This window comes from Heterodontus francisci, chromosome 3, assembly GCF_036365525.1.
Source record: "Heterodontus francisci isolate sHetFra1 chromosome 3, sHetFra1.hap1, whole genome shotgun sequence".
NCBI lineage: Eukaryota > Metazoa > Chordata > Chondrichthyes > Heterodontiformes > Heterodontidae > Heterodontus > Heterodontus francisci.
In genome coordinates, this window is record NC_090373.1 from 193,941,973 (window position 1) to 193,961,670 (window position 19,698).

General features: G+C 50.0%; 1 protein-coding gene across 1 annotated transcript in view; it reads left to right on the forward strand.

The window, feature by feature from the left end:
* Window positions 1-4,351, forward strand: part of LOC137353441 (protein cornichon homolog 3) — a 235,295-nt gene extending 230,944 nt beyond the window's left edge. The window contains exons 5-6 of the mRNA XM_068019739.1: window positions 2,789-2,932; window positions 4,101-4,351. Coding sequence (XP_067875840.1) covers window positions 2,789-2,932; window positions 4,101-4,128 — 172 coding nt within the window. The 3' untranslated portion in view covers window positions 4,129-4,351. The remainder of the gene's footprint in view (window positions 1-2,788; window positions 2,933-4,100) is intronic.
* The last annotated feature ends 15,347 nt before the right edge of the window (window positions 4,352-19,698 follow it).

A 19,698-nucleotide genomic window follows, 5' to 3' on the forward strand; every position in this document is an offset into this window, starting at 1 on the left:
GGAGAGAGAGATCGCCAGGGAGAGAGAGATCGCCAGGGAGAGAGAGATCGCCAGGGAGAGAGAGCTCGCCCGGGAGGGAAAGATCGCCAGGGAGAGAGAACTCGCCCGGGAGGGAAAGATCGCCCGGGAGGGAAAGATCGCCCGGGAGGGAAAGATCGCCCGGGAGAGAGATCTCGCCCGGGAGGGAGAGATCGCCAGTGGGAGAGAGCTCGCCCGGGAGGGAGAGATCGCCAGTGGGAGAGAGCTCGCCCGGGAGGGAGAGAGATCGCCCGGGAGAGAGAGAGATCGCCCGGGAGAGAGAGAGATCGCCCGGGAGAGAGAGAGATCGCCAGGGAGAGAGAGATCGCCAGGGAGAGAGAGATCGCCAGGGAGAGAGAGATCGCCAGGGAGAGAGAGCTCGCCCGGGAGGGAAAGATCGCCAGGGAGAGAGAACTCGCCCGGGAGGGAAAGATCGCCCGGGAGAGAGATCTCGCCCGGGAGGGAGAGATCGCCAGTGGGAGAGAGCTCGCCCGGGAGGGAGAGAGATCGCCCGGGAGGGAGAGAGATCGCCCGGGAGGGAGAGAGATCGCCCGGGAGGGAGAGAGATCGCCCGGGAGAGAGAGAGATCGCCCGGGAGAGAGAGATCGCCCGGGGAGAGAGAGATCGCCCGGGGAGAGAGAGATCGCCCGGGGAGAGAGAGATCTCCCGGGGAGAGAGAGATCGCCCGGGGAGAGAGAGATCGCCAGGGGAGAGAGAGATCGCCAGGGGAGAGAGAGATCGCCAGGGGAGAGAGCTCGCCCGGGAGGGAGAGAGATCGCCCGGGAGAGAGATCGCCCGGGAGAGAGAGAGATCGCCCGGGAGAGAGAGAGATCGCCAGGGAGAGAGAGATCGCCAGGGAGAGAGAGATCGCCAGGGAGAGAGATCGCCCGGGAGAGAGATCGCCCGGGAGAGAGATCGCCCGGGAGAGAGAGAGATCGCCCGGGAGAGAGAGAGATCGCCAGGGAGAGAGAGATCGCCAGGGAGAGAGAGATCGCCAGGGAGAGAGAGATCGCCAGGGAGAGAGAGATCACCAGGGAGAGAGAGCTCGCCCGGGAGGGAAAGATCGCCCGGGAGAGAGATCTCGCCCGGGAGGGAGAGATCGCCAGTGGGAGAGAGATCGCCCGGGAGGGAGAGAGATCGCCCGGGAGAGAGAGAGATCGCCCGGGAGAGAGAGAGATCGCCCGGGAGAGAGAGAGATCGCCCGGGAGAGAGAGAGATCGCCCGGGGAGAGAGAGATCGCCCGGGGAGAGAGAGATCGCCAGGGGAGAGAGAGATCGCCAGGGGAGAGAGAGATCGCCAGGGGAGAGAGAGATCGCCCGGGAGGGAGAGATCGCCCGGGAGGGAGAGATCGCCAGTGGGAGAGAGATCGCCAGGGGGAGAGAGATCGCCAGGGGGAGAGAGATCGCCAGGGGGAGAGAGGTCGCCAGGGGGAGAGAGGTCGCCAGGGGGAGAGAGGTCGCCAGGGGGAGAGAGGTCGCCAGGGGGAGAGAGGTCGCCAGGGGGAGAGAGGTCGCCCGGGAGGGAGAGAGATCGCCAGGGGGAGAGAGATCGCCAGGGAGAGAGAGATCGCCAGGGAGAGAGATTGCAGGGGGAGTGAAAGAGATCGCGAAGGAGAGACCCCAGGGAGAGAGATCTTTGTGGGAGAGATCATTGGCAAGGGAGATTGTGTGAAGTCATACAGTCATAAAATCATTATGGCACAGAAGGAGGCCATTCAACCTATCGTGTCAAAGCTGGCTCTCTCTAGAAATACCCAGTCAGTCCCATTCCTCCACTCTACCCCAGTAGCCCTGCAAGTTTACTTCCCTCAAGTGCTCATCCATTTTGCTTCCACCACCCTATGGCTGTGAGTTCCAGGTCATTACCACTCACTACGTAAAAAAAAGTTCTTCCTCATATCCCCCCCCTGCATCTTTTGCCCAAAATCTTGAATCTGTGTACCCTAGTGCTTGTACGATCAGCTAATGGGAACAGATTTTCTTTATCTACCTAATCTAAATCTGTCATAATCTTGTACACCTCTATCAAACTTGCCCTCAATCTCCTCTGTTCCAAGAACAACCCCAGTTTCTCCAAGCTAACCTTGTAGCTAAAATTCCCCATCCCTGGAACCATTCTGGTAAATCTCCTCTACACCCTCTCAAGGACCCTCACATCCATCCTAAAGTGTGGTGACCAGAACTGAATGCAACTGTAGGGAAGGCAGTGGTGTAGTGGTAATATATATATATATATATATATATATATATATGTATAGCTGAGTAATCCACAGGCCCCGACCAATGCTCAATGGACATGGGTTAGAAACCCACCATGGCAGATGTGAAATTTAAATTCAATTAATAAAAATCTTCAATTAAAAGCTGCTCTAATGGTGACCATGAAACCATTGTAAAAATCCATCTGGTTCACTAATGTCCTTTAAGGAAGAAAATCTGCTGTCCTTACCTGGTCTGGTCTACATGTGACCCCAGATCCACAGTAATGTGGCTGACTCTTAAATGTTCTTTGAAATGGCCTTGCCACTCAGTTCAAGGGCAATTAGGGATGGGCAACAAATGCTTACCTTGCCGGTGACGTCTACATCCATGAATGAATAAAAAAAAGCTCTAGTTGTGGCCAAACCAGAGTTTTATAAAGATTCAGCATAACCTCCCTCAAAGAATTAGGCTTTAAGGAGACGAGGGATGTGGAGAGGGGTGTGGGATATACAGAGGAAATTTCAAAGAAGTAAATCCCACCGGGTGTTTCTGGCCTTTGTATGTTGCAGATATTTTCACAGTCCCACGGACAGTAATGAGTTAATGTACGATCCAGCGACAGTGATGAATGATGAGACACTCAACTACTGCCAGAAGGAGGCTTGGTGCAAGATGTCCTTCTACCTAATGTCCTTTTTCTACTATCTGTACTGGTAAGGATGCATCTCATTGAGTCATACAGTGATTGAAAAGAGCTAGGCTGTGGGGCTTGGACCGTGTGGGGAGGGTGCAAGATGGGCTGCACAGATGACTGGGAATTGGAAAGTATGTCACGGAGTTAGTGTAAAGTGGGGAATATACGCACTCTTCATGGAAATGAGTTAGGAGCAGGCACAGTTTAGTTTCCTGGAATGAATATTAGCACCATTCTGTCAACCAAACAACTGGAAGTGTAGGCAGGATTTGTGGTTTTACGGCAAACAGAGTATCCAAACCCATTGCTGAAATACAGCAAATAGTCCCTGAACTCATGAACAAAACTACTGCAGCGTATCCAAATCCATTGCCAAACTACAGTAAATACTCTCCAAATTCATGACCCAAACTACAGAAGCAGTCTCCAAACCCATGACTAAACTCCTGAAAACAGAGTCTCCGAACTCATGACCCAAATTACAGCAGAGTCTCCGAAAACATGAACAAACTACAGCAGAGTCTCGAACTTGTTATTAAACTATAGCAAAAAAAGTGTCTGAACTTTTGATTAAACTTTAATAAACAGTCTTTGAACTCATAATTAAACTACAGCAAACAAAATCGACGAACCCATGACCAAAACTACAGCAAACAGAGTCAACGGACCCATGGCCAAACTACAACAGAGTCTCTGAAAGCATGGCCAAACTACAGCAAACACAGTCTCCAAACCCATGGCCAAACTACAACAGAGTCTCTGAAAGCATGGCCAAACTACAGCAAACACAGTCTCCAAACCCATGGCCAAACTACAACAGAGTCTCTGAAAGCATGGCCAAACTACAGCAAACACAGTCTCCAAACCCATGGCCAAACTACAGCAGAGTCACCAAACTCATGATGAGATCTACAGCAAACAAATTCTCTGAGCTCATGACCTTACCTACAGCAAATGAGTCTCTGAAAGCATGACCCAAAATGACAGCAAAGTGTCTCCGACCTCATGATCAAAACTATAACAGAGTCTCCAAATTCACGAAGAAGTTTGGGAGGAGGTTCCTGTGGATCATAAACACCAGCATTGACCAGTTGTGCATTAGGTCCTGTTGCTGTGTTGTAAAATTCTATGTAAATATGACCATGAAAGTAAAGCTTATCCTGTGGATTTTCTGTTTCCTCCCACAGTATGATTGACACATTGGTCAGCATTTAACCAGGACGACGCAGAGGCAGAGTGCAAAAAAATCCAGCAAAAGGCAGAGACAGAGAGACTCTCACATTGCAGATACTGAATTCAAACCTCGCCCCATCCCTTACTGCATCCTCACCAAACAATGGAGCAGCAGGTCAGAAACAGTCATTCGTTACCTCAACAGCCATCAGTGGAAGGGTGAAGAGAAAGGACTGAATGGGAGCTGACTCCTGCACTTGACACGTCTGCCTCGTTAATGGATGTACAGTGTTAAAGTTTACAATTCTTTAAGCAGCTGTGAATTCTGTCTGATTGTTTTATATATCCATTTATGTACAGAGATGTCTGTCCATCAGGACCTCTTTCTGTGAGGGAGATCACATCCTCGGGACCCCTTTCAGTGAGGGAATTGCTCTTTTAGGATCCCTTTCAGTGAGGTGAGTCACTCCATCGGGACCCCTGTCTGAAGGAGTGTCTCCATTGGGACCCCTTTCAGTGAGGTGAGTCTCTCCATCGGGACCCCTGTCTGAAGGAGTGTCTCCATTGGGACCCCTTTCAGTGAGGTGAGTCTCTCCATCGGGACCCCTGTCTGAAGGAGTGTCTCCATTGGGACCCCTTTCAGTGAGGTGAGTCTCTCCATCGGGACCCCTGTCTGAAGGAGTGTCTCCATTGGGACCCCTTTCAGTGAGGTGAGTCTCTCCATCGGGACCCCTGTCTGAAGGAGTGTCTCCATAGGGACCCCTTTCAGTGAGGTGAGTCTCTCCATCGGGACCCCTGTCTGAAGGAGTGTCTCCATAGGGACCCCTTTCAGTGAGGTGAGTCTCTCCATCGGGACCCCTGTCTGAAGGAGTGTCTCCATAGGGACCCCTTTCAGTGAGGTGAGTCTCTCCATCGAGACCCCTGTCTGAAGGAGTGTCTCCATAGGGATCCCTTTCAGTGAGGTGAGTCTCTCCATCGGGACCCCTGTCTGAAGGAGTGTCTCCATAGGGACCCCTTTCAGTGAGGTGAGTCTCTCCATCGGGACCCCTGTCTGAAGGAGTGTCTCCATTGGGACCCCTTTCAGTGAGGTGAGTCTTTTTTTTAATTTCCAAAATATACTTTATTCATAAAAATCTGTAAAAATTACATTGCCAAACAGTTTCCAAACAGCACCAAAAAATACAAACATTGCAAGGGAGATCAGTTTCCTTCAATACTGTCATGAGTTTCTTCCCAACCCTTCCATTTCACAATTGTCATGTCAATTACAGTTTTACATTTACAGCAATTGAGAATATTAACGATACAATTCGAGGGGTTTCCCATGGATCCAGCCCCTCAGTCCAGCTTGGTGGGGGAACCTTACTTACACTGTGGTCTTTCCCCATTGAGCCTTTGCTGCGGCTGCCCCAAGCTTTAGTGCGTCCCTCAGCACGTAGTCCTGGACCTTGGAATGTGCCAGTCTGCAACATTTGGTGGTGGACAACTCTTTGCGCTGGAAGACCAGCAAGTTTCGGGCAGACCAAAGGGCGTCTTTCACCGAATTGATAGTCCTCCAGTAGCAGTTGATGTTTGTCTCGGTGTGCGTCCCTGGGAACAGCCCGTAGAGCACAGACTCCTGTGTTACAGAGCTGCTTAGGATGAACCTTGACAAAAACCACTGCATCTCTTTCCACACCTGCTTTGCAAAGGCACATTCCAGGAGGAGGTGGGCGACCGTCTCTTCCCCACCACAGCCAACGCGGAGGCACTGTGCGGAGGGGGCGAGACTTCGGGTGTGCATGAAGGATCTGACAGGGAGGGCCCTTCTCACCACCAGCCAAGCTACGTCTTGGTGCTTGTTTGAAAGTTCTGGTGATGAGGCATTCCGCCAAATGACTTTGACGGTCTGCTCGGGGAACCATCCGACAGGATCCACCGTTTCCTTTTCCCGTAGGGCCTTGAGGACATTCCGTGCAGACCACTGCCTGATGGACCGGTGGTCAAAGGTGTTTTCCCGCAGAAACTGCTCCATGAAGGATAGGTGGTACGGCACCGCCCAACTGCATGGAGTGTTCCGCGGCAATGTGACCAGGCCCATCCTTCGCAACACCGGGGACAGATAGAACCTCAGCACGTCGTGACACTTGGAGTTTGCGTACTGGGGATCTACACACAGCTTGATGCAGCCGCACACGAAGGTGGTCATCAGGATGAGGGCCACGTTGGGTACATTTTTCCCGCCCTTGACCAGAGATTTGAACATCGTGTCCCTCCGGACCCGGTCCATTTTAGATCCCCAGACGAAGCGGAAAATGGCTCGGGTGACTGCCACGGCGCAGGAGTGGGGTATGGGCCAGACCTGCGCCACGTAGAGCAACAACGTGAGTGCCTCGCACCTGATGACCAGGTTCTTACCCACAATGGAGAGAGATCGCTGCCCCCACATGCCCAACTTTTGTCGTACCTTGGCTACTCGCTCCTCCCATGTTTTGGTGCACGCCCCGGCCCTTCCGAACCATATCCCCAGCACCTTCAGGTAATCTGACCTGACGGTGAAGGGGACAAAGGATCGGTCAGCCCAGTTGCCAAAGAACATGGCCTCGCTCTTGCCGTGGTTAACTTTGGCTCCCGAGGCCAGTTCGAACTGGTCGCAGATGCTCATCAGTCTGCGCACGGACAGCGGATCTGAGAAGAAAACGGCGACGTCATCCATGTACAGGGAGGTTTTGACCCGAGTGCCTCCGCTGCCTGGGATTGTCACCCCTCTTATGCTCGCATCCTTCCTAATAGACTCAGCAAAGGGTTCAATACAGCAAACAAACAAGACCGGGGACAGAGGGTAGCCCTGTCTGACTTCAGATTTGATCGGGAAACTTTCAGATTCCCACCCGTTGATTGAGACTGCGCTACTGATGTTTGTGTAGAGCAGTTGGATCCAATTGCAGATTCCCTCCCCAAACCCCATTTTGGAAAGCACGTCCATCATGTAGGTGTGCGATATCCTGTCAAAAGCCTTCTCCTGGTCCAGGCTGATGAGGCAGGTGTCCACCCTCCTGTCCCGTACGTAGGCGATCGTATCCCTGAGTAGCGCGAGACTATCAGAGATCTTCCTGCCGGGTACAGTACAGGTCTGATCGGGGTGAATCACCAACTCCAGAGCAGACTTGACTCGACTGGCTATGACTTTGGACAGAATCTTGTAATCAACAGTGAGGTGAGTCTGTCCATCGGGACCCCTTTCAGTGAGGTGAGTCTCTCCATCGGGGCCCCTTTCAGGTGAGTCTCTCCATCGGGACCTCTTTCAGTGAAGGAGTCTCTCCATTGGGACCCCTTTCAGTGAGGTGAGTCTCTCCATCGGGACCCCTTTCAGGTGAGTCTCTCCATCGGGACCCCTTTCAGGTGAGTCTCTCCATTGGGACCCCTTTCAGTGAAGTAGTCTCTCCATCGGGACCTCTTTCAGGTGAGTCTCTCCATTGGGACCCCTTTCAGTGAAGGAGTCTCTCCATCGGGACCTCTTTCAGTGAGGCGAGTCTCTCCATCGGGACCCCTTTCAGGTGAGTCTCTCCATCGGGACCCCTTTCAGTGAAGGAGCCTTTCCATCGGGACCCCTTTCAATGATGGAGTCTCTCCATCGGGACCCCTTTCAATGAGGGAGCCTTTCCATCAGGACCCCTTTCTGGTGAGTCTCTCCATCAGGACCTCTTTCAGTGAGGGAGCCTCTCCATCAGGACCCATTTCAGTGAGGGAGCCTTTCCATCGGGACCCCTTTCAATGACGGAGTCTCTCCATCGGGACCCCTTTCAGTGAGGGAGCCTTTCCATCAGGACCCCTTTCAGTGAGGGAGCCTTTCCATCGGGACCCCTTTCAATGATGGAGTCTCTCCATCGGGACCCCTTTCAGTGAGGGTGCCTTTCCATTGGGACCCCTTTCAATGACGGAGTCTCTCCATCGGGACACCTTTCAGTGAAGGAGTCTCTCCATCGGGACCTCTTTCAGTGAGGGAGCCTTTCCATCAGGACCCCTTTCTGGTGAGTCTCTCCATCGGGACCTCTTTCAGTGAGGGAGCCTCTCCATCAGGACCCCTTTCAGTGAGGGAGCCTTTCCATCGGGACCCCCTTTCAATGACGGAGTCTCTCCATCGGGACCTCTTTCAGTGAGGGAGCCTTTCCATCGGGACCCCTTTCAATGACGGAGTCTCTCCATCGGGACCTCTTTCAGTGAGGGAGCCTTTCCATCAGGACCCCTTTCTGGTGAGTCTCTCCATCGGGACCTCTTTCAGTGAGGGAGCCTTTCCATCAGGACCCCTTTCTGGTGAGTCTCTCCATCGGGCCCTCTTTCAGTGAGGGAGCCTCTCCATCAGGACCCCTTTCAGTGAGGGAGCCTTTCCATCGGGACCCCTTTCAATGAAGGAGTCTCTCCATCGGGACCTCTTTCAGTGAGGTGAGTCTCCATCGAGACCCCTTTCAGTGAGGTGAGTCTCCATCGGGACCCCTTTCTGTGAGGGAGCCTCTCCATCGGGACCCCTTTCTGTGAGGGAGCCTCTCCATCAACACCCCTTTCGGTGAAGGAGCCTCTCCATCAGGACCCCTTTCAGTGAAGGAGTCTCTCCATCAGGTCCCCTTTCTGTGAGGGAGCCTCTCCATGAGGACCCCTTTCGGTGAAGGAGTCTCTCCATCAGGTCCCCTTTCTGTGAGGGAGCCTCTCCATCAGGACCCCTTTCGGTGAAGGAGTCTCTCCATCAGGACCCCTTTCAGTGAGGGAGCCTCTCCATCGGGACCCCTTTCAGTGAGGGAGCCTCTCCATCAGACCCCTTTCGGTGAAGGAGTCTCTCCATCAGGACCCCTTTCAGTGAGGGAGCCTCTCCATCGGGACCCCTTTCAGTGAGGTGAGTCTCTTTAGTGGGATCCCTTTCAGTGATGGGATTCTGTGTCCCAGGCCCTCTTCCTTCGATCATTTGGAAAATGCCTGGTGTATGCTTTCATTGTGTTTCTGTTTAAACAATGGAGGTTAATGAGATCCTTGGATTCTGAACAGAAATAAGTTGTTGCAAGATCCAAAGAGGTGAGAGTGAGTCTTTATAACTAACAAAAGTGTCCAACAGTGAGGCTTCACTTCAAAGGGGGTCCAGATGGCGTGATTCCTCTTCAAAGGGGGTCCGACAGTGAGACTCCTCTTCAAAGGGGGTTGAGATGGTGAGATTCCTCTTCAAAGGGGGTCCGGATGGAGAAACTGCCCTTCAAAGGGGGTCCGACAATGAGACTCCTCTACAAAGGGGGCCCGACAGTGGACTCCTCTTCAAAGGGGGTCCAGATGGAGAGATTGCCCTTCAAAGGGGGTCCGACAGAGAGATTCCTCTTCAAAGGGGGTCTGACAGTGAGACTCCTCTTCAAAGGGAGCCCATCCGACAGTGAGACCCTCTTCAAAGAAGGTCCAGCAGCGAGATTTCTCTTCAAAGGGGAGTCCGTCCGACAGCGAGATTCCTCTTCAAAGGTGGTCCGACAGTGAGACACCTCTTCAAAGGGAGTCCGACAGTGAGACTGCTCTTCAAAGGTGGTCCGACAGTGAGACACCTCTTCAAAGGGGCTCCGCCAGTGAGACTCCTATCCAGAATTCAGCAGTTACAGAGCTCAGCTAAGTCTTGACGGGCCGAGGGTGAAGGTGCAGAGGGTCTGTGATGGGGAGTATTGAATACTTTATGTGGAATCGAAGCACACAGGCACCAAGATAGAAAAAGCCTGTAATACTGAATGGAATGATTTAATTGTGTTGGAAAGGTTGAGCCTGGAGGAGGAGATTTACTGGAATGGGGATGAAGGACTTCAGTAACATGGAGAGATTGGTGAAGTGGTTAGGGGAGGTTTTAGGGATGTTTAAAGTCATGGCAGGTTTTGATAGCGGAAATAAGGAAAACTGTTTCCAGTGGCAGAAGAGTCAGTAACCAGCAGACACAGAATTAAGGATACTGGCCAAAGAACCAGATGGTGATAAACATTTTTTTCACACAGTGTTGTTGTGATCTGGAATGCATTGCCAGAAAGGGCGGTGGAAGCAGATTCAGTAACAACTTTCAAAAGGGAATTGGAGAAATACTGCAAGGGGAAAGATTTGCAGGGCTATGGGGAAAGAGCAGCGGCGTGGGATTAATTGGACAGCTTTTTTCCAATCATATCTCACAGGCTCAATTGTGTTCCACATTGTGAAGCAGAACATTTTCAGGTGGCTGATTCAATCAGATTGAAATATAGAATTGTTCACTGGTTGAACCTAACACTTCAAGGGAATGGGTAAGGTTCCTTTTACTGGTAGGCTGAGGGCCCATCTGTTGAGTTCGGGGGGGGGGGGTCTTCACTGGGCTCAAATGGAACATTTGCCCCTCCCCACAACACAGCACAGTAATGGTAGTGTTAGACATGGCAAGATTGCCCCAAAAGAAGTCCTTCAATCATGGTGGGGAATAGAAGGTGTGAGAGGCTGGGGCTCAAAGCCTGCAAGCTGCCTCTCTCACCGTGCACCCTCCACACACCTAACACACCCTCCACTCACCACTCACCACCCACCCCCCACCCCCCCCCACCCCCCCCACCGTGTCACAAGGAGAAATCCATTGGATGGCTCCAGCTAAGCTGTTTCCAAGCTCAGAACAGCAAATCACAGTGGAATTAAACTGTCCATTAAACAGGATTTTATGCCTATGCTGCTCTGAAACTACCCATATTTGCCAAAGCAATATACCGAAAGGTTCCTGTGCCATTCTGAAGTTGATTAGGGAACAATGTTATATTAAGAGCATTTTAGAGCCTGAGGAAGACCAGTTCTTTTTTATACTGCTTTCGATATTAGTGATATGTTTAGTTTCATACCAGTGACCAAGCACTGGGATAGTCTTACAAGCATTGTGATTCTGGTGAAGAGTGTACATGAGGTGTACATCATACTGACACTTTTAAAGAGCAGATGCACTGGTGATGGTCCTGTCTTAAAGAGTTTACACACAAATCTGAGTGAAATGATTGATGTGTTTAAGTATTCTTGTAGAGGAGACTTGTAATATACTCTGACAAATAAACTTTACATACAGGTGACCTGTATGTGCCTGAATGTGACCTCAAGCCTGAACTTTAAAGCTTTGGTTACTATGGTATGATTTTAACTCAAAATTGTTTGAATCAAAGGGTAGAAGCGCAGTACGGGCAAAAGAAAATTGGCAGCAGGTTTTACACTCTAAACGATTTGCTTTTCCATCAGTTGTATTTCCAACTACCTTCAACTTCTTCGATGACCTTCTCTTCACTTCTTTCTTTCTTTTTTCTTTTGGGCCTCCTTATCTCGAGAGACAATGGATACGCGCCTGGAGGTGGTCAGTGGTTTGTGAAGCAGCGCCTGGAGTGGCTATAAAGGCCAATTCTGGAGTGACAGGCTCTTCCACAGGTGCTGCAGAGAAATTTGTTTGTTGGGGCTGTTGCACAGTTGGCTCTCCCCTTGCGCCTCTGTCTTTTTTCCTGCCAACTACTAAGTCTCTTCGACTCGCCACAATTTAGCCCTGTCTTTATGGCTGCCCGCCAGCTCTGGCGAATGCTGGCAACTGACTCCCACGACTTGTGATCAATGTCACACGATTTCATGTCGCGTTTGCAGACGTCTTTATAACGGAGACATGGACGGCCGGTGGGTCTGATACCAGTGGCGAGCTCGCTGTACAATGTGTCTTTGGGGATCCTGCCATCTTCCATGCGGCTCACATGGCCAAGCCATCTCAAGCGCCGCTGACTCAGTAGTGTGTATAAGCTGGGGGTGTTGGCCGCTTCAAGGACTTCTGTGTTGGAGATATAGTCCTGCCACCTGATGCCAAGTATTCTCCGAAGGCAGCGAAGATGGAATGAATTGAGACGTCGCTCTTGGCTGGCATACGTTGTCCAGGCCTCGCTGCCGTAGAGCAAGGTACTAAGGACACAGGCCTGATACACTCGGACTTTTGTGTTCCGTGTCAGTGCGCCATTTTCCCACACTCTCTTGGCCAGTCTGGACATAGCAGTGGAAGCCTTACCCATGCGCTTGCTGATTTCTGCATCTAGAGACAGGTTACTGGTGATAGTTGAGCCCAGGTAGGTGAACTCTTGAACCACTTCCAGAGCGTGGTCGCCAATATTGATGGATGGAGCATTTCTGACATCCTGCCCCATGATGTTCGTTTTCTTGAGGCTGATGGTTAGGCCAAATTCATTGCAGGCAGACGCAAACCTGTCGATGAGACTCTGCAGGCATTCTTCAGTGTGAGATGTTAAAGCAGCATCGTCAGCAAAGAGGAGTTCTCTGATGAGGACTTTCCGTACTTTGGACTTCGCTCTTAGACGGGCAAGGTTGAACAACCTGCCCCCTGATCTTGTGTGGAGGAAAATTCCTTCTTCAGAGGATTTGAACGCATGTGAAAGCAGCAGGGAGAAGAAAATCCCAAAAAGTGTGGGTGCGAGAACACAGCCCTGTTTCACACCACTCAGGATAGGAAAGGGCTCTGATGAGGAGCCACCATGTTGAATTGTGCCTTTCATATTGTCATGGAATGAGGTGATGATACTTAGTAGCTTTGGTGGACATCCGATCTTTTCTAGTAGTCTGAAGAGACCACGTCTGCTGACGAGGTCAAAGGCTTTGGTGAGATCAATGAAAGCAATGTAGAGGGGCATCTGTTGTTCACGGCATTTCTCCTGTATCTGACGAAGGGAGAACAGCATGTCAATAGTCGATCTCTCTGCACGAAAGCCACACTGTGCCTCAGGGTAGACGCGCTCGGCCAGCTTCTGGAGCCTGTTCAGAGCGACTCGAGCAAAGACTTTCCCCACTATGCTGAGCAGGGAGATTCCACGGTAGTTGTTGCAGTCACCGCGGTCACCTTTGTTTTTATAGAGGGTGATGATGTTGGCATCGCGCATGTCCTGGGGTACTGCTCCCTCGTCCCAGCACAGGCATAGCAGTTCATGTAGTGCTGAGAGTATAGCAGGCTTGGCACTCTTGATTATTTCAGGGGTAATGCTGTCCTTCCCAGGGGCTTTTCCGCTGGCTAGGGAATCAATGGCATCACTGAGTTCCGATTTGGTTGGCTGTATGTCCAGCTCATCCATGACTGGCAGAGGCTGGGCTGCATTGAGGGCAGTCTCAGTGACAGCATTCTCCCTGGAGTACAGTTCTAGGTAGTGCTCAACCCAGCGGTCCATCTGTTTGCGTTGGTCAGTGATTATGTCCCCCGATTTAGATTTGAGGGGGGTGATCTTCTTGATGGTTGGCCCAAGAGCTCTCTTCATGCCATCATACATTCCTCTGATGTTTCCGGTGTCTGAGGCCAGCTGAATATGACTGCATAGGTGTTGCCAGTAGTCGTTTGCGCAACGCCTAGCTGTTCTTTGTGCAGTACTTCTGGCTGCTTTAAGTGCTGCGGATGTTAAATCGCTGGGGGCTTTCTTGTAGTTCAAAAGTGCAATGCGCTTAGCGGCTATGACAGGTTCCAGCTCTTCATTATGAGATTGAAACCAGTCTGCATTTCTCTTCGCACTTTTGCCGTAGGTGGTCAAAGCTGACTCATAGATGGCGTCTCTGATGTGGGCCCACTTGGTCTCAGCATCCCCTGTGGGAGTGTTTTGAAGGGCTGTTACAAGTGAATTTAGAAATTTTTGTAACAGCTGTGGGTGAGAAATTCTGCTCGTGTTGATGCGCGGGTGGCCCTTCTGCTTGGAATGATGCAACTTCTTTGGTCTGAGTCTAACCTTGCTGCACACCAGGGAGTGGTCGGTGTCGCAGTCCGCACTGTGGAAGCTGCGTGTGATTTGAACACTGTTTAAGGCGGCTCGCCTTGTGACAATGAGGTCTAGCTGGTGCCAACGACGTGATCTTGGGTGCCTCCATGAAACCTGGTGACAGGGTTTAGTGTGAAAGAACGAGTTGGTGATGCAGAGGTTATGATAGGTACACAACTCAAGCAGTCTCTGCCCGTTCTCATTCATCCTTCCAACGCCATAGCGCCCAAGGCAGGAGGGCCATGAGTCATGGTCGGCCCCAACCCTGGCATTAAAGTCCCCCAGCAGGAATAGGTGTTCGGTGTTGGGGATGCTGCTAATGATGTTATGGAGTTGTTCATAGAACTGGTCTTTAGCTTCAGGTGCGGAGCAGAGTGTTGGAGCATAGATGCTGAGTAGGTGTACTGGACCAGAGGTGGTGAGCAGTCGGATGGACAGTATGCGTTCCGAGCCATTTGAGGGAGGCTCTATCATGCTGAGCAAGGAGTTTCTGATGGCGAAGCCCACTCCATGCTGTCTTGGTTCTTCAGGATCCCTGCCTTGCCAGAAGAAGGTGTAGTCTTGCTCTGCTAGAGAGCCACTGGCGGGGAGGCGAGTCTCCTGAAGTGCTGCAATGTCCACATTGAATCTACTGAGCTCGTTGTTAATGATGGCGGTCTTCCGAGAATCGTTGATTTGTGTAAGGTCTTGCGACAGGCCAGGACACATAGTTCTGACGTTCCAGCTTGCAAAGCGAAGGGCTGGTACCTTCTTTCCTTTTTTCATGTTGTTTGGTGCGGTGTATCAGTCCACCTTTCGGGCAATGACCCTGAGCTCCAAGCACCCATTGAAGCAGGCAGATTGTGGCGGGACAGAACCTTATTGACCGGGGGCTGCCCGGTTTGAGGCGGGCGGTAGCTGTCCAGTGAGGTGCAATGACCTCTCCCACCGACAAAGGCAACCCGTGGCGCCCAGTTTCTACGCCAATTTATCTGGACTTATAACCCGTAACTGCTGCCTTCCGTGTTGTTTTAGTCGCTGTGAGGCAACTATGGAGTGACCTCTCCATGGCGCATGCCTGGGCAAATTTATGGAGGTTGAGAGTTGCCCAATCGTCAAAACCCCCCTCTCGGCCTTTCTGGTGGGGTCCAAAGGAGTGCAGGACACGACGTTTGGCACCAGTATGGTTGCAGGAACTGCCGGAAACATGCCAAAGGTGACACATGACCGCCTACGGGGTTCCGCTCCGGATTTTCTGTTCGGGTTTACTCCCTTAGCCTTGGTCTCTCCCGAGACGCCCACAAGGCAGTGGGGTTGTTGGGGCCCCTACACAGGTGTAGGATGGTGCCGGTGGGAGGAGGGGATGCAAGGGGGAGGGGTAGAGGGAGGGGGTGGGGTGCAGGGGAAGGGGGTGCGGGGTGAAGATGGTGCGAGGGGGGGGCGGGCTGGGACGGGGTTGTGAGGGGGTGAGCTGAGAGGGTGGAGCAGGGAAGGGGACGGGGGTGGAAGGGGGGTAAAGGGGGGGGGGAGGGGGGGTGGAATCTGGTGCAGGTAATAAGCCATTTCCTCAGTGCCCACCATCGACGTCCGGAAAGCTCATCCACGTCCTTCGGGAGGTGAAGCATCATTTGGCAGACTTAGAGGTGATTACATTTGCTAAGGGTTTTTTTTTGCAGTGGTTTAAATAAAGGCATGTAGCATTGCCGACAGTGCGCTGCAGATGCTCTCCGAGCCATCTCCCGCGGGCGCTTTGAAGTTGCGGCCGGGGGGGCCGTTCGTGGATGTTTTGGGTGTTCGGGGCACCTTTTCACAGGACTTCTCTCGGGTCCCGCAGCTCCTTCTTCACCTCAATGGACTTACCGCATGCCGTGGCTGCAGACACTCTGGACTGTGAAGACAGCAGGATCGGAGATTGAAGTATCGGCAGCTGTGCTCGTCAATTTCATCCGGATCAATTTCATTGAGAAAACAAAGAGCAGGTGTGGCTGGGGGAGGGCAGTGGGCCCAGGTAACATACACTAAACTAACTGTTAACTTTTAGATAGGGCTAAAATGAACTGATTTAAAGAGCCAGGGGAATTTAAACAGTTTAAGAGGGCAGATTGGGGGAGAAAACGTTAGGGATGGGAGCAGATGGCCATGGATAGAGTTGAACAGCAAGGGAGCTTCCAGCCCAGGAGCCATCTTCACTATAAGGTCAGAAATGGGACTGTTCACTGACTGCACAGTGTTCAGTACAATTTTCAACTCCTCAGATAATGAATCATGCAGCAAAATCTGGACAACATTCAGACTTGGGCTGATAAGTAGCAAGTAACATTTGTACCGCGCAAGCATCGAGCAATGACCATCTCCAGCCAGAGAGAATCAGACAACCTCCCATTGACATTCAACGGCATTATCATTGCTGAATCCCCATCAACATCCTGGGGATTACCATTGATCAGAACCTGAACTGGACCAGCCATATAAATACTGTAGTTACAAGAGCAGGTCAGAGGCTGAGAATTATGCAGTGAGTAACTCACCTTCTGACCAATGTTCTATCTAAGCTGTGTGACTGCACAATAACCTGAAATTTCTCGCACAGGCCACACACAAATCAGCCCCTTTAGTTTACTGCATGTGCGCGGTTGTGCAATAAATTTATAGGAGCCACACACTTAAATAAATAGCCCACACACTCCAAAAAAACAATTAGAGGGTACGTTGCTCCTGACACTCAGAAGTAAAACCTACTGGGACAGGAAATACTGACCAGGGCAGGTAATATCCATTGGGAAAGGGAATATACACTGGAAATGCCCACTGGGACAGGGAATCAGCAAACTTGGATATATGGTTTTCTATCCCTCATCTAACTTGTTAATAAGTTGAGGCCCCAACAGATCCCTGTGGGACACCAAGAGTCACATCCTGCCAATTATTGTCCCTACCCATTATCCCTACTCTCTGTCTCCTGTCACTCAGCCAATTTCCTAACCAGGTCAGTAATTTGCCTTCAATTCCATGAGCTCTGACTTTAGCTAAGTCACTATGAGGGACTTTATTAAATGCCTTATGGAAGTTCATAGAAATAACATCCACAGACACGTCCACTATTTTAGTCACCTCTTCAAAAGATTCAATCAGGCTCATCAGGCATGTACCCTTTACAAATCCATGCTGGCTCTCTCTGATCAGCTGAAAATTTTCAAGTTGTTCAGTCACCCTAACCTTATTTCTAGACTCCTAGCAATTTCCCAATAATAGATATTATACTTATTTGTCCATAATCCTCTGGTTTACCTCTTTCACCTTCCTTAAATAGCAGAGTGACTTGTGCAATTTTCCAATCTAAACGATTGGCTCCTGAATCGAGAGAATTTTGGGACCTTACGAGATTATAGTTAGGGCATCTGCAATGTTCTCATATACTTCCTTTAAAACTCTGGCATTATCTGATCCTGGGGATTTGCCACTCTTCAGTGGCATTATTTTCTTCATTATTGTTGTTTTGCTAATGTTAGTTTTGTTGAGTCCTTGTCCCTGATTTGATAGTTTCTTGGGATGTCTAGAATGCTGATCTGTTTCTGTACTGTAAATACGGACACAAAGTAATTATTCAAGATGTCCACAATGTCCTTATTGTCATTAACAATATCACCGTTATCAGTTTTCAAGGGGCCCGATTGCTTCTGGCCACTTTTTTTCCTAATATAATTATAAAAAAAGGAAAGAGGGAGAGATCAGAAAGACATAGGGAGCAGTGAAGTGGCAGATCGTGGCTTGGGGACAGTGGCTGATCGCAGGGTGGTGATGAGGGATGGGGGCAGAAGCTGAAAAGACTTCCCTGCTGGATCCAGATGTCCCCGAGGCCCAGGAAATCTGGCTGACACGGGTTAAATTTAAAATGGAGATTAAATATAAGGCTCATGATAATATTTAAATAGACTACCCACCTCCTGCCCCTCCTCCCACCTCCATTAAAATTGCAAGTGGGAAAGTTGGAGGTGAGTTGGGATTGGGTTTGAGTTTTTTTTCAACATTTTAACATTGCACTTGACCCAAACACCACCCATTTTTGGGGATTAGTATTTTCTTCATCGTTGCGGAACATTATCCTGAACATACTGAAGAAATTCATCAGCTTTCTGTCATGAGCTAGTCTACATATACGAAGATGGAAATTCCCCATTAAAATGGCTCTGCCTCTGCTACGGTAAACCTGGCAAATCTGTAAATTAGTAATTGGCAGAAGATCAGAGTGAGGTGTTAAAGGTCCCATTATTCCATCTAAAGATTCTATTTCCCTAGTTAAAGATCCCATGCTCCCATTTGACAATCCTATTGCCCAATTTGAACTATAATGACCTAGTCTCAATCGACACATCAAAAACATTCATCTCAATGCTGGCTGTGGCATCTTATGTGAAAAATGGATGCTGTTTGCCTACAGAGTAGTGACCGTTCTTCAATGCAATTCACTGTATAAGGCTCTATGTAAAGAGAGGGATTTATTTCGCTACCTGCTGCTAGTTTGGTGTCGTGTCCAAATAAAGCTCAAATCTCTCTGAAATAAGCTGAGCCTCAGCAGGACGATATGGTATCAGGTAAATCTACCTCCAACAAATGGCTTTCCTTTTGATTCACAAAATGTGGTGGGTTCAGCGTCAAGTTGATGTGTTGCCCCCAGGCATGTGTCTGACCCTCTGACCACAATGAACAGATTGTCAGGCAAATGAGGAGCTCACTACCTCTCAGCATCAGCATCTCTCCTGCTCAGTTGGTAACAGTTGCCACTGTCTCCTGAGTTCCTCTGCTTGGTGAGGCTGACAGACCAGAATTACCTGGTGCTCCCTGATCTGATATTTGACATTGAGATGTGCAGTGACAGTGCTGGAATCACTCACTGCCACACAATGCACATCTCTGAAACCCCACAGAGTGTGCTGGCACCCAGTCACACTTAACTGGAATCGTGCTATGTAGATTTTCTTGCACTGGCGTCAGTGCTGCCTGTTCTTTCAGCATGTAGCTCGTATACAAACGTAAAGTCAGCTGAAAAGGTTTTAATTAATTGGGGTGTGGTAAACAACAACAATAACTTATATTGCACAAAGTAAAACTTCCCAAGGCAGTTCACAGGAGTGTTACCAAACAAAAATTGATACTAAGCCACATAATGAGATAGTAGGATGGGAAAAGAGCTAAATCTTGAGTGTCTAAAAGAAGAGAGAGTTAGAGAAGTGGAGAAGTTTAGACAGTGAATTCCAGAGTTTAATGATTGTGCAGCTGAAAGCACAGCGCCAATGGTGAAGTGATTAAAATCAAGATTATATAGATTAGAGGACAGTTCAAAGAGACAGCTGGAATATGAGGGGGTATTTTCCACACCCATTTGTGCAGGAACCATGATGAGGGTCTGAGCTCCCAGAAGGACACCTGCAGTGTATTTTGTGACCTGTCAGTGCAAATGAAGCAGGGCACAAGACACAATATAGCTGTGCATTCCCAGCAACCTGAACTTTGACTGTACCAGCACTGCGAGCGGGACAGATTCTGACCTCTCTCCATCGGGTAGCTCATCGAACCTCCAAGCGGTGCGAGTGACCTGATGGGCGAAGGTTTCAATGTTCTTTATGAATTGCAGCCAGACAGCAGTCAGTCCGAATCCAAGAACAGAGCTTTTGAGAGGGCTCCACAGTGGCATTTTAACATGCAAGCATTGAGCAGCCATATTGAAGGACCAATTTCATACTGTGAGTTAGTGACAGAAAAGCATTTTTGTTAATTTGGGATAAAGGAAAATAGTAAAGTATGTAATTACTGTAAATATGTTTTTTACACTGAGCACTGCTCATTGAACTGCTTACATAGAAACATA